Source organism: Mus musculus, chromosome 2 (assembly GCF_000001635.26).
Source record: "Mus musculus strain C57BL/6J chromosome 2, GRCm38.p6 C57BL/6J".
In the NCBI taxonomy this organism is placed as follows: domain Eukaryota; kingdom Metazoa; phylum Chordata; class Mammalia; order Rodentia; family Muridae; genus Mus; species Mus musculus.
Window position 1 is genome coordinate 130,632,765 of NC_000068.7, and position 12,691 is coordinate 130,645,455.

Consider the following 12,691-nt stretch of genomic DNA (forward strand, 5'->3'; position numbering starts at 1 on the left):
CAGAATTGCCATCCAAGAGGCTTTCTCCATTTTATTTCTTTGGGAAAGGAAAAATGAAAACTCTTTCCATCACATATGGTAGATATATATATTTATATATTTATATATTTATATATAATTTATTTTGCAGTTGGACATTCCAAAGCTGTTCATATTTTTCTCTCCCCCCATCTCTTTTGTTTTGTGTTAATGCCTTTTCCCAGTCACTGTGGACCAGGCTCAGGGTCTGAATCACGTATTGTGAGGGATTAGAAGAATGGGCAGTGGTTGCCAGAGTAGCCGCCAATCAAGGTCAAAACCCTGCTGAGGACCACCCAGAAGGAGCTGTGCAGAGAGGTGGAGACTACAAATAGGGCACTCCTATTTTTGTGGGGGATGCACAGCTTGTTAAACAGTCACCAGTCATGGGAGGAGGCTGGTCAGGGCTTGGGGGACTTGCTCACAGTAGTTACCAACCCTCTCCCTCCTGTCCCCAAGATTCCATCTTGGGGTGGAAGAGAGAGTGAAAAAGAGAAATACAAGGACTGAGGGCCAAGTCTCCTCTGATTGTTATTGCTGGTGAAGTGGAAATTTACTTTCTTAAGAGAGAAATTAGAATTTCCCTGCCTGTCTTGGGGAGATAGAATCTGAGAGATCCTAGAGAAGGAAGTGACATTGACTGTCACGACCCATACTGATGACCATACCAGCCAACCCTGCCCGGACAAATGAGCCAACTCAAGAGTCTGGCAAGCAACCCAAGGGTCAGTAGTCCTCCCTCTCTCTCTTTCTCTCTCTCTCTCTTTCTCTCTCTCTCTCTCTCTCTCTCTCTCTCTCTCTCTCTCTCTCTCTCTCTCTCTCTCTCTCTCTAACATACACACACACATTAGCCTTGTTCCTTGAGGGCAGTCCCATCCAACTCGGACTGGCCCCTCAAAGCAAGGGCCCCAGGCTCAGACTTGGGCCAGTGGAGCTGGGGGTGAGCAGTGCACCAAAAGCCAAGCAGAGCTTTCTGCTGGGAGGAAAGGTGAAACTTGGAAGAAAAGGCAGCCTGGGAAGATGTGAGTGCGAAAGGAGGCCAAGGGGAGAGATCGAGGGAAAACACAGGAAGACATCAGACATCCATCCATCTGACCTCAGAAACGGGCAAACAGAAGACCTAAGAGGCAGGTATAGCTATAAGCAGAGCTGAGCAGTGACCCTGGATTTGGGGGGGTCAACCAAGCAGCAGGGGATGTAGCCTTGTAGGATCCTGGCCAGAGGGTGAGGGTGGGGCTGAGAAGCCTCTAGGTGACCCTTCCCGAGGGTAGGAAGGCAGATCTCCCCTTGGGATTGAGTTTCCAGCCTCTGCTCTCACTTCCTCACTATACACAGAGGGACACATGCTCAGAACTAGTCCAGGCTCTGAGGCTGGAGCCCAAGATACCTTGGTGGGGGAGGGGTCGGGCAGGTAGCCCTCTCAACCACAGGCAGGCCATCTGCTCCCACTTCCCCTGCCAATCTGCCTGGGGAAGGAGAATAGCACATGAAGGAGAGAGACTGGGAGCCTAGGGTCTGTCGACACGGGCAGACCCATGCAAGCTCCCTCAGGCTGTGTGGCCTAGGAGGGCACAGACAGTAGCACTGGACAGATGGTGGTGACGGTGGTGGCGGCGGTAGCAGCCCAAGAAGGGAAAGGGGCTGGGGTACTCCCTGGCAACGCAGGCCTGCTGCCTCTATCTCCAACACGAGGCTTCCCCAGAAAGGGAGCCTTGCTCCATGCGCCTGGGACCTCACCCCATTGTACTCTGCCCTCTCCCATGCTCTCCTTGGCAGGAGGGTCTGGAGTGGTCACCCACAAAGGCAGTGCTGGAGCTGCAAGGACGGGGGACAAGTGGGGGGAGGGGCTGGTCACAGCTGCTTCGAGAACCTCTTTGGTCTGGGGATGTGCAGCACACGTGGGGAAGGGAGATGAATGGAAGGGACATTGGTGACTCCGACCTTCAGACAGGGCACGTGTCAGAAGGTTGTGCACGTAGAGAATCAGATTTCAGTGGACTCGATGCGCTCCAGGCGGGAGGGGGTCCAGGCTTTCTTTTCCTCTCCATGCTGGGGAGTAGGCGTGCTGGACCCCCCTGCTGCCCCACGCTCCCGAAGTCGCCGCTCCAGCTGCTGGTTGCGCTGATACATCTCCACATAACTCAGCTGGAGCTGTTTCTGATACTCAATGACCTTCTCCTTCTCCTCCAACCACACCCGGCGCTCCTCCGCAAAGCTGGCACCCTGGCGCTCACGGGCACGCCGCTCAGCAGCCAGCTCAGCCTGCAATCTCCCCACCTCCCTGCGTAGGGCCCGTGTCCCACCCTCTCCTCCAGCCTCCACCTCCCCATCAACAGAAACCAGAGAAGCGGCAGCCGCCACGCCAGCCTGCCGGCGCATCTTGGCCTCGTCACTCTCACAGGAGGCCAGCGCCTCCTGTGGCTCGACCAGGTCCACGGGGGTCAGCGCAGGCTTGAGGCAGGCAGGGGGCAGCTCGCCTTCACTCAGCTCCAGGCTGGCCTGTTTGCTGCCGAAGGAGTCCCTCAAGCTGAGCAGCTGCTCCTCCTTCTCCCGGAGCGAGGCCCTACCCTCCCGAAGCTGTGAGCGCAGCCCCACGATCTCACTCAACTTCTGCGACACATCGGCCTGAGAGTCCTTCAGTTGTTGCTTCAGGAGGGAAATCTCACCGGCCTTCTGGCACACCTGGACAGGGGCAGGCGGAAGCAGAAGCCGGGGTAAAGGCACAGCCGAGGTAGTAAAGACTTATCACTACCCAGCTCCCAGATCTATCTCCAAAGGCACTAAGCACTCATAGGGGGGCTCCCTGCTAGGCTCATCTCTAGAGCCCCCCAGGGCAGCCTCTGTTCTCAGTTACTCTGAATTGAATTGGTCCTACTCCTTTCGTATCCCACCCCCATCCCCGCCCTACACAGGAGTAAGTCTGGGATCTCCAGGGGAAAAAAAGATGAAAGGGAGTCAGAGAGGGGACACCTAAGCCCCCCAGCCCGCACCTCCCACTTAGTTTCCTCCATCCGGGGCAGGAAGTCGGCCTGCTCCTTCTGACAGACGGCCACCTTGTCCTCCAGCTCTTCCCGTTGCCTTATCAGCTGGGCCGCCTCCTCCTGCAGCTGTTTCTTGTCCTGCTGTAACCGCAGCACCTGCAGCTGTAGGCCCTGCTGGGCACGCTGGGCACGGCGGGCCACCTGCTGCAGCTTCCCACTGCAGCCCTGCCGGAGCTCGGCTAGCTCCCGCTCCCATGCCTTCTGCCGCTCCTCCAACACCTGGGCCACGGCTGCCTCGCTCTGCTCCAGGCTGCGCCGCAGAGCTGCCACCTCCTGCTCCTTCTCCCACAGCCGCTCCTCCAGCTCCTGGATCAGCGCACTGGGCGAGGGTGGTGAACAGGCTGCAAATGGCAGGCCCCCATTTCCGCCCTCCCCGGATCCCAGGTGGCCTGACCGCCCCATGGATGATGACGACCCACTCTTACTGGAAGCCCGCCCACTGTCAGAGGTCCCCAGATCCTGGTAGCCTGACCCCCCACCGCTGCTGCCACTACTATAGCCAGCGGTGCCAATACGGTTGATATGGCTGGTGGAAGCACTGAGGGGTGCCAGATGCTGGCTATAGCTGGAGCTATAGGTGGGCAAGCTTGTGAGTGAGTTCCGGCCTGAGTCTGAGAGGCCGCCCCCACTCCCACCAGCTGGGGTCATGGTCCGAGACTTGTCCAGTCCGCCTTTGAGGCCCGCGGGGCCCTGTCGTCCCTCAGGGGTCCCATTGGTCTGTGGAGGACACAAGTTCTGCATGGAATGAAAGTTCTTGGGTACAACAGGCTTGAAGGCTGATGGCCGAACTAGTGGCTCCGAGCACTGCAGAAAAGGAAACAGGTTAGAGGCATCAGATTGAGATTTTATCCTTGGCCCCTCCTCTTCTTTACGCCCAAGACTTGTTCAAGAACCACCTCCTGCCCTCTGTTAGATCTCCCCATCTGGGCCTCCACCTCAAGTCTCCCACAAACCATCTCTGTCCTGAATCCACAAGTGAGACGTAGCCCCAGGGTTACACTCCAGGGCTCCCTGTGATGGTGCCCATCCCACTAAGAGCTCCCACCTTAACCTACTTTCTTGGTTAACAATTCCCACTCTAAACAAGGCTATGAGGCTCTCCTGGTCCTGGGGACTAACCTGGTCTAGCTTGCCAGAGGTGGTCAGGAGCTTGGGTGGGTGATTGGGTTCGCGATACTGGGGTGGAGCCTTGTCGCTGCCCCCACTGCTGCTGCTGCCCCCACTGCTGCCCACCACATTACCACAGACATCTGTGTGGTCACTGCCCCGCAGCTCGCCATTGAGGTAGAGAGAGTTGGCGAGAACCTTGTCCTCTGATGGGTAGCGACCAGGTCTCTCCCTGTTGGCCCCGCTACCACCGCTTCTTGGACCAGGGAAACTGCCTTGGTTGCCCCCACCCCCTGTTCGAGTGCCCACGCTTTTCATAGGAAACTCCTGAGCATGGGTCACCCCACTACCCACACTGCCCATAGTCAGGCGGGGATCTGGGGGTCCAAGCTCAGAAGGCCGGGGGGCAAAGGCCAGGAGAGGATCCCTCCCTGGATCAGCGCGCACAGGTAACGTCTCCAGCTTCGCCATGATTAAGCCAGAAGGGCACTGTAGGCACAAGCGGGAAGGTAGAGAGGTCAGAATCCATCCCACCTCCACCCCCAAGCAAGTCAACCGGGGCCCACTTTGTCTCTTTGTGTTCCTTACAATGGACACCAGAGTCACCAGGCCTCCAAGATGAAGGTGCACATACCCTCTGAGCTGGGCTCATTCCTTAACCCACTCCAGACCCAGCAATCCTCTTAACTGTGCTGCTACTCCAAGACTTTAGTTTTCATTAAATTTATCCTGGGTCATGCATGACTCTTATATTTCAGTTTCATGGGCCGGGGAGATTGGACTGGTTGAGAAAAGCAGTGCTTGGATCCAATAGGGGACCTCAGAGGTTAAAGGAGAGACAAAATAACCCTTATATAAAAAAAGCTGACAGCGCGGGTTTTTCCCAGCCCCCCTGAACCAAATTGGTAAATGATCAAGGTGAAAGCTGACTACAGCGTAGACTTCTCTTCTTACCTTTCCAAAGAGGTGGGGGGCCGGCGGGTCCTCAAGCTTGGGACCCTCCGAGGCCAGGTCTGCAGGGGCCATATGGCTCTTTCTCGAAATCCAGGCTCGGCCCTAAGCAGCTGCGCGACTTTGGACTAGCCAACCAAGCCATCCCGTACTACAGCTTTCTCCTCTGTGAAATGGGAGGAATTAAAAAACCGTGCTGCCGCAGAGACGGCAGGCGAACGAAAGAACCCGGGTCTTGGAGTTGTATGGGCGGAGCTGCCGCTGCGGCCTGCGCCAAGGTCGCGGGTGGGAGCAGTCATGGTTCTGCAGACCAACGCACACGGGCTATAGCTGCAGCAGGTAGCAAGAGGGCTTTCCCAGAGGTTTTCCTAACTTGGCCTCATGGGGGCCTGGCCCCAGAGTGGCCCACTCTCTGAGATCAGTACTTTACAGCAGTCCCGAATCGGGCAGAGGCTGGGGCAGGGCCGCAGCAGCACTAGAACACCAGCAGCCAGCTACTTCCTCCTGGCTTTTCCCACAGGTGGGTGAAGGAGGGGCGGGGCTTGTGCAACCATTGGTGACCCCTGAGGATGCCATGCCTGCTGAACCCTGCTAAGAATGCAGTACCACCAGGAAGAGTTCTTGGATTAGCCATTTCTCCACATACACACACCCCTTTGGACCTTGACCCCGTTCAGGTGACCATGAAGTTCGTTGAGCCAATTCTGTTGGGTGTGCTTTCAAAGCTGTCCCACAGAAGGGGGAACAAGGCCTCAGATTACTAGAGCTCAAAGCCGCCTAATTTGCTTCCTGGTTCTTTTGTTTCAAGTTAGCTCCTTGGAACACCTGCCCTAGGGATCTGTATAATGCCAGTAGGTAGGGACATCAGGCAAGTCCCTGCCACTGGCCTGAAGCTCAAAGAATACCAATTATGAAAGAAGAGTGCTCTTCAGGCCTGATAGCCTCAGACACCAAGCAGGGCACCTTTCTTCCCTATTAAAGTTGGGTCCATGTAGCATCCCCTTGAATGCTCTGCAAACCTCCTTCTCCTGTGATGCTCAATTCTAATGTTGTGTCCTTCCTGTCAGGCCCCAAACCTGGGAGGCTGCCCTAAACCTGGGAGGCTGCCAACACACATACCCTTCAATTTCTCCTGGCCACACGATACATCTGGCTCTGGGTAAGTTCACTAGCAAGCTGGTCATTGCTGTTGTAGAAATCCGTTCCATGCACATCCCCACAGATATGGAGAACAGCACAGATGCCACCCCTCCTCCTTTAGGACAGTTTGTGCCCACATGTAGGCTTGCACTAGTCTTGGGCACAAATACCTAAGAAAGCTCCTAAGTGCAGGATGCACAGGTGACAGGTATACCGACCGCCCCAAGGAGAGGCCTCTTGGCATTCTGTGCCCTCAGATTTTTTTTTTTTTTTTTTTTTTTTTGCCTTCCCCTAGCTCCTGCTATCTCCACTCTGGGGGTACAAAGACTGGCAGAGTGAAGGTTGGCTGGCCTGTGGCTTGGAGCCAACAGGGAAGCCTGGGCATGGTTACAGGAAGACCTGTAATCCTTATGCAGCTGGAGCTCAGGTGGAGAGAACGCGAGAAGAGGCTAGGGCGCTGGTGTGGGTGTGACATCATTAACATGACAGGCAGAGATTGCCTGGGAGAAGACCAAAGATACCTCATCCAGGGTGGAAGACTGATTGTTAGCATCCGAGAGTGGCGTGGGTGGGCCTAGCATGGAGCAAGGGCGGTAGAGCCCCCATAAGTCTGGGAGGAAGTCTGGGAGAGCAGCAAGAAGTCCAAGAGAAGCTGTGCCCTGACAGTCAAAATGGGAGGGGGATTCAAAACAGAGGCACTAACCAGAATCCTTGCTACTCTGGATTTGGAGGCAAAAGGATTGCAAGTTCAAGGCCATCCTGAGTAACTTTGTGAGCCTGAGGCTCGTGGTTGACTACGTCCCTACCAAGATCCCAGATTCAATCCCTAGTACAAATATATATCAGGAAGAAGAGGAGGACAAGAAGGAAGATAGGCAGGAAGACAGCAGGAGCAGCAGCGAGCAGCCTAAGCCACCTGAGGGGGTCGCTTGAGTCCAGAAGTTTGATGCAATGATGAGAACCAAGTAAAATTCCATCTCAAAAAACAAAGGAAGAGGGAGGGAGGGAGGGAGGGAGGGAGGGAGGGAGGGAGGGAGGGAGGGAGGGAGGAAGGAAGGAAGGAAGGGAGGGAAGGAGGAAGGAAGGAAGGGAAGAAGGAAGGAAGGACACAAGGGCAGTTACCAGTGTTGAAAAGAAATATTCCAAAAGGTAAAACTGGAGTTGAGGAGCGTGGCCTGAATTTAGCAGCTGAGAACATCATTGATGTCTATGTCAAAATGGCTTCAGAAAAGCTGTGTAAAACAAAAGCAGACGGAGCAAAGGGATGGCCAAGTGTTGAGAAGAGAGGATAGAGGAGGCCTGCACTGAAGGAAGTGTGGAATCAAAGGCTTTTCTTTCTCTTCTAAAAGTAACCCTGAAAGCTGGACGTGGTGGCATTCAGGCAAAGACACATCAAGAGTTCAAGGCCCACCTGTAGCGTATACTGAGGTAGAGTCTAGTCTAGGCTGCATGAGATTGTGCCTCCAAAAACAAACAGCGGAAAATAGAATAATTAATCAACAGGCTGGGGAGATGGCTCAGTAAGACTGCCTGCTGCGCGAGCATGGTTACCTGAGTCTGAATCCCCAGAAGCCACCTAAAAAGCCAGTGACACTGGTGCCTGTAACCACAGTGCTATGGAGGGCTGAGACTGGAGGATCTCAGAGAGTTGCTTGCTGCCAGCCTAGCTCTGGCTTCAGTGAGAGACTCTCAAGGGAATGAAGCAGGCAGAGACAGAGCAGAACACCCATGATCTTGCTGTGTGTGCATATACATACATTTCCCCAAAATCCAAACAACATTTTGATAGGAATTAAAAATTAGATAGCAACACTGAAGGCAGGCACCTCCAGGGAAACAAGGCAGAACACTAGCAAGGGAACTGCACCAGAGGCTGCAGAGGAAGGAGCAAACACCAGGAGTGAGCATGTTGACTGAGTGACAGGGGTAACATGGTGAGTGTTTGGGAAGATCTTTATAAACTGCGAAGTGCACACCCTTTCTGAGTGCCAAGGAACCAGAGTTTGGAGGGGGTCACATGTCACTGCATCACTCTGCTTCAGTCGAGCCTTCTCAGGTTCTTGGGGTCCTAGACATTGTCCTGAGGCTCCCTTCTCAGGTTCTATGTGAGGACAGCTTTGCAGTCAACCCATAGGCAATTCCCACAGAGTTCCTTGCCACAGTTCTAACCTGCCAACGTCAACATCTTATAGCCACTCCCTGCCCCTTGCCTCTTCCAACCTCAGGCTCCTGCAAATTCTTTCCTCAAAACCTTGGTAGAGTTGGAAGGACAAGGAGTGGAATCTCTTTCCCTGGCAAGTAGGAACTGAGGGGAGAGGAGGGGCTGAGAGCCCTCTTTAGGACTTGAGGCTTGAGGAGGACTGCCCTAGGTGACAGTGTGATCTGCAAGGGCAGTTGAACCGCATCACTCTGGGATGATAGCCTGTTGCCTGAGCCTGCCTCCATTTCTGTTCTATCAACCCTCAGTGCCTGTGACATTACAATACTAGCAGTCAGAGGGGCCAAATGGACTCTGGCTAAACCCTTCCCCGAGCAGGGTCAAGGGCCTTAGAATTCCTGCAGCATCAGCTCCAGGTGTAAATCACAGCTCAGCTACGAAACCTCAAGCAGACTCAAATTCTCACACCTACCTTACAGCGATTTTTTAAAAAGGAAACGGATTATGTGTAAAATCCATGGTATTCTTTTTGGCACCCACAACCAAGTAGAGTTTGTAGCAGAGTCTCTAAGGCCTCTCTTGATATCCACCCTGTATTTCTCCTGAAAGCAGCTCTTCACTCCACACATGACCTCTTCTCAGCTCTCTGCCCAGCCTACATTCTTCTGGAACCAGTCCAAATACTCCTCAGCATCCTTGGTACCCAAGAGGTCTTGGAGCACTTAGCTCAGGATGACCCAGGGAGATTTCACTGTGAGCCTTCCCCATTGGAAGCCTGTGTTACCCCAGGGGTCTCTGGACCCCCCCCCCCCGGCATCATGAAAATGCAAGGCCAATACTTGTGGGGATGTTGGTTATGAGCAATGTCAATAGGAAATGAATGCAGACATAGAAACAAGGAAAAGCTTCCAGGAAGGATTAAGGGAAGGGATTCAGGGAGCAGAACTTCTTGGTTGGGATGTGTGAGGGGAGATTCATCTTCCCTTGGAAATGTGGGCACCTGCAGGGGAAGAGGCCCATCCCCTAGATCCTGACTCTGATGAAGCCAGTGCTTCAGTGCTGAAGGTACTGACAGCACACCCCCACCCACCCGCTCACACAGGAGCCTGCCTCAGCTGTGCATGTGTGTGTCAGAGTGTGTGGGGGGGGAGGGGGAGGGTCGCCATTCACTAGCACATAGACCCCAGCCACAAAATCTCTGCAAAGGTGCCACAGAGGTCTCCGCGGTTGGAGAAATTCCACCCATACCTCCCTCGGTTCTCCACCAACGCGCGTGGCCCCCGGGGGGGGGCGGGGTGCAGAGAGAAGAGGTGACATAATCCGGGCCGCACCCCCTCCGGCCGCCACCCCCCCCTCCCCGCGCGCCGGTTGAAGCGTCCATGACATCATCGGCCTCATCCCCCCCCAGCTCCCCGGTACCCTAGCAGCGGGACGCGCCCCCTCCCCAGCTTCCCACCGGCCAGAAGCAGCGAGCGATGCAGCGGGCATGGTGACCTGAGGGAGAACCTGGAGGGGCACCCCGGCAGGCCTGTATCACTTACTCACTGCCTCAGAGTCCGGCGCAGAGGCTCAGACACCGGCGCTAGCTGTCCCGCTCTCTGGCGCAGCCCGAAGCCCGCCCCACAGGGCGCGCGGCGCGGCCGGGCTCTGCTCTTGGCCCCTCCCGCCCCGCGCCCGGCCCGCCCACCAGCGGCTGCGGCAAACGCGGGCCCGCCCTCCGGCCACGCCCCCGGGACCCGCCAATCCTGGACGGGGGTGGGACTCGGTGCCTTAACCCCTTTGGTCGCTGAGCGCCGGCCCGCCTGCCCAAAAGGCTGGGTGGCAGATACTCGGCCTCAGTCCGTTAGCCACTGTACCAAATTCTTGGGGTCAATCCCCAATTTCTGTCCTACCAGAAATCCAGCAAATTCCTACTCTCTTTGAACCCCGTATCTGGGTGTATGAGCCCTTTGGTTTATGGACAACCTTGTTTGGACTCTAGATTCAACTCCTGCACCAGCTATTCCCTGTGCAGCAGATGTCCTAAATCCTTCAAATATGGGACTGGACAGATGGCTTAGTGGTCAAGGGCACTGGCTGCTCTTCCATAGAACCTGGGTTTAATTCGCAGCACCCACATGATAACTAGTTACAAGGGATTGGACACCTTCTGGCCTCTGCAGGTGCTGCACAAACATATGGTCGAAACAACCATACACTGAATTAAAAAATAATTAAGGGGGGGGAAAAAAACCAAAAAACCCTGAAGAGCCTTCAAACCTACAAGATGCGGGGGTGTGAAGGCACCTGTGACTATGATCTAGGTGGAGGCAAGAGCCAATAAATTGACCAATTTAAAACTTGACGCTACAGGAAATTTGTATTTTATACCTTGTGCCCCGTGCCTGCTGTAAAACTAACAAACCCCATCCTAAAAAGAGATTGAGTAAAGACTTTATCTTTGACTCAGATCAACACCTTGGCAAGTGCAGGTGGCATACACTAAAGGGGTTGCCAGCTGCCCAGGAAAACTTCCTAAAGGAAGCACTCAGCCTTCAACTATGCCCTTGGTCTGATCAGTATGAGGAAGCAAGCTAGGCCCAGGCTTCCGCCTTAGCAAAAGGCTGTAGGTTGTGATTGTGATAACTGATGAGTTTAGCCATCCTATGACATAGGACTATGTCATAGATTTTAATTTTTTTTGCCTTTTTAAACAATTGTTTTTATTTCCTATAGTGAATTTAATGAATTCCTGTTTTCAGTTCTAATGATTGCTTTTAAATGTATTAAGTAAATGCCTTTAATCCCAGAACTTGAGAGACAGAGGCAGGGTCTCTGAGACCGATTCTAACCTGGTCTACAGATCGAGTTCCAAGACAGCCAGGGCTACATAGAGAAAAACACTGTCTCAAAAAACCAAAACCAAAACCCAAAACCCAAACCAAACCAAACCAAAAAACCAAAAAGCCAACCAACCAAAAAAACCAATCAACCAATCCAAATAAGGAAGTATATTAAATAAACTAAGATCTTATTGTCATTAGCCAATGACAGATCATTTATATATTCTACAACTCTGTGAACTGAGTGTCATGGAAATGTGATGATCCTCATGGTTTGTGGCCACCATATTACAAGATATTCATTTAGGTCAGAGAGGTAACGTGTCATCCTTGTTTTAAGCAGATGAGTCCAGCTTTGCTACCCCTTTCAGTGAGAAGAGGATGAGAAGAGAACAGAATATGGGAAGAATCCCCAGGAGACATTTTCTTTTCCTCCTCCTCCTCCTCCTCCTCCTCCTCCTCCTCCTCCTCCTCCTCCTCCTCCTCTTTTTCCCTGAGGCAGGGTCTCTCTATAGAGGCATGGCTGTATGGGAACTCACCATCTAGACCAGGCCTCAAATTCAGAGACACCTGACGGCCTCTGCCTACCAAGTACTGGGGTTAGAGGTCTGTGCTACCAGGCAAGAGAAAGTTTTGATTGGCCCACAACAACATGTATTTCGAGACGTTATTGTGAGGGATTTTGTTTGTTTGGTTGGTTGGTTTTTTTCTCTGTATAGCTCTGGCTATCCTAGAACTCACTCTGTAGACCAGGCTGGCCTCGAACTCAGAAATCCACCTGCCTCTGCCTCCCAAGTGCTGGGATTAAAGGCGTGCACCACTACCGCTCGGCTGTTTGTTTTTTAAGACTGGGTCTCACTAGGTAGCTCTGGCTGTCTGGCTGGCCTGGAATTCCCTATGTATTCACCATGGCCCTTAAGTCAGAGATCCCTTGTTTCTGCCTGGGGAATGCTGGGTAAGAATGTTGTAGTTCAGGGACTGAGTGTAAACCTAGCGAGTATGAGACCTTGGATTGCATCCAACACCACACATACCCATTTAGGTTGGTTTGGGCTTCTGCCAACTCTGTTTACTTGGTCTCATGTTATTGCCAGTATTTAAGCTCTGATTTTTCTATTCCTACTTTGGACCCACCTGTCACATGACTGTTTTCTGACAGTTCTAAGAACCTGACCTAGGTGAAAATGCTTTCACTCTCTGTTCACAAAATTCTTCCCATCTTCCATCTTTATCCCCTTGTCGTCTCACTGGAAATGGCGGCAGAGCTGGGCTTATCTGTCTAAAGAAGACACTTTACCTCGAGTTTTTATGAGTGTGTCTCATCCTTTTGAAATTATTGTTGAGTTTTTGAGGAAGAGCGAGCATGCCATGGCAGATGTGTGGAGATCACAGGACAACTGTTGGAGTCAGCTGAACCATCTCATCTGCCCAGAGCTTTTTTTATCCTCAGGACT

The 12,691-nt window shown here is 53.2% G+C and overlaps 1 protein-coding gene and 1 long non-coding RNA gene across 8 annotated transcripts in view; one reads left to right on the forward strand and one right to left on the reverse strand.

Annotated features, from left to right (window-relative positions):
* On the reverse strand, positions 1-10,102 carry Lzts3 (leucine zipper, putative tumor suppressor family member 3). 6 transcript variants are annotated; one of them, XM_030251155.1, is made up of 6 exons: positions 9,957-10,102; positions 5,121-5,283; positions 4,801-4,985; positions 4,179-4,655; positions 3,009-3,863; positions 75-2,700 (listed from the first exon to the last, which is right to left on the reverse strand). In XM_030251155.1, exons 3-6 carry the CDS (start codon positions 4,816-4,818, stop codon positions 2,002-2,004), a joined length of 2,049 nt encoding a protein of 682 aa, XP_030107015.1. In that variant the 5' UTR covers positions 4,819-4,985; positions 5,121-5,283; positions 9,957-10,102; the 3' UTR covers positions 75-2,001. The 6 variants fall into 6 exon arrangements, with proteins under 6 accessions (NP_001277957.1, NP_001277956.1, NP_922936.3 ...); NM_001291028.1 differs by lacking the exon at positions 4,801-4,985 and having other exon boundaries at positions 1-2,700; positions 4,521-4,655; positions 9,957-10,080; NM_001291027.1 differs by lacking the exon at positions 4,801-4,985 and having other exon boundaries at positions 1-2,700; positions 3,072-3,863; positions 9,957-10,080.
* Positions 2,678-12,691, forward strand: part of Gm52563 — a 19,799-nt gene continuing 9,785 nt past the window's right edge. Inside the window, exons 1-2 of one of the 2 annotated variants that reach the window (XR_003954061.1) lie at positions 2,678-2,749; positions 6,185-6,276. This is a non-coding gene — a long non-coding RNA (predicted gene, 52563). Of the gene's footprint in view, positions 2,750-5,416; positions 5,638-6,184; positions 6,277-12,691 lie in introns of those variants that run through there. The other variant, XR_003954060.1, reaches the window with a different exon arrangement.

Excerpts from the sequence above, each read along its gene's own strand:
- Lzts3 (NM_197945.4), bottom strand. The coding sequence starts at position 5,192 with ATGGCCCCTGCAGACCTGGCCTCGGAGGGTCCCAAGCTTGAGGACCCG. Across the intron at positions 3,864-4,178 it reads CCTCTGGCAAGCTAGACCAG|TGCTCGGAGCCACTAGTTCG; the intron begins GTTAGTCCCCAG and ends CCTTTTCTGCAG. Across the intron at positions 2,701-3,008 it reads TGGAGGAAACTAAGTGGGAG|GTGTGCCAGAAGGCCGGTGA; the intron begins GTGCGGGCTGGG and ends GCCCCTGTCCAG.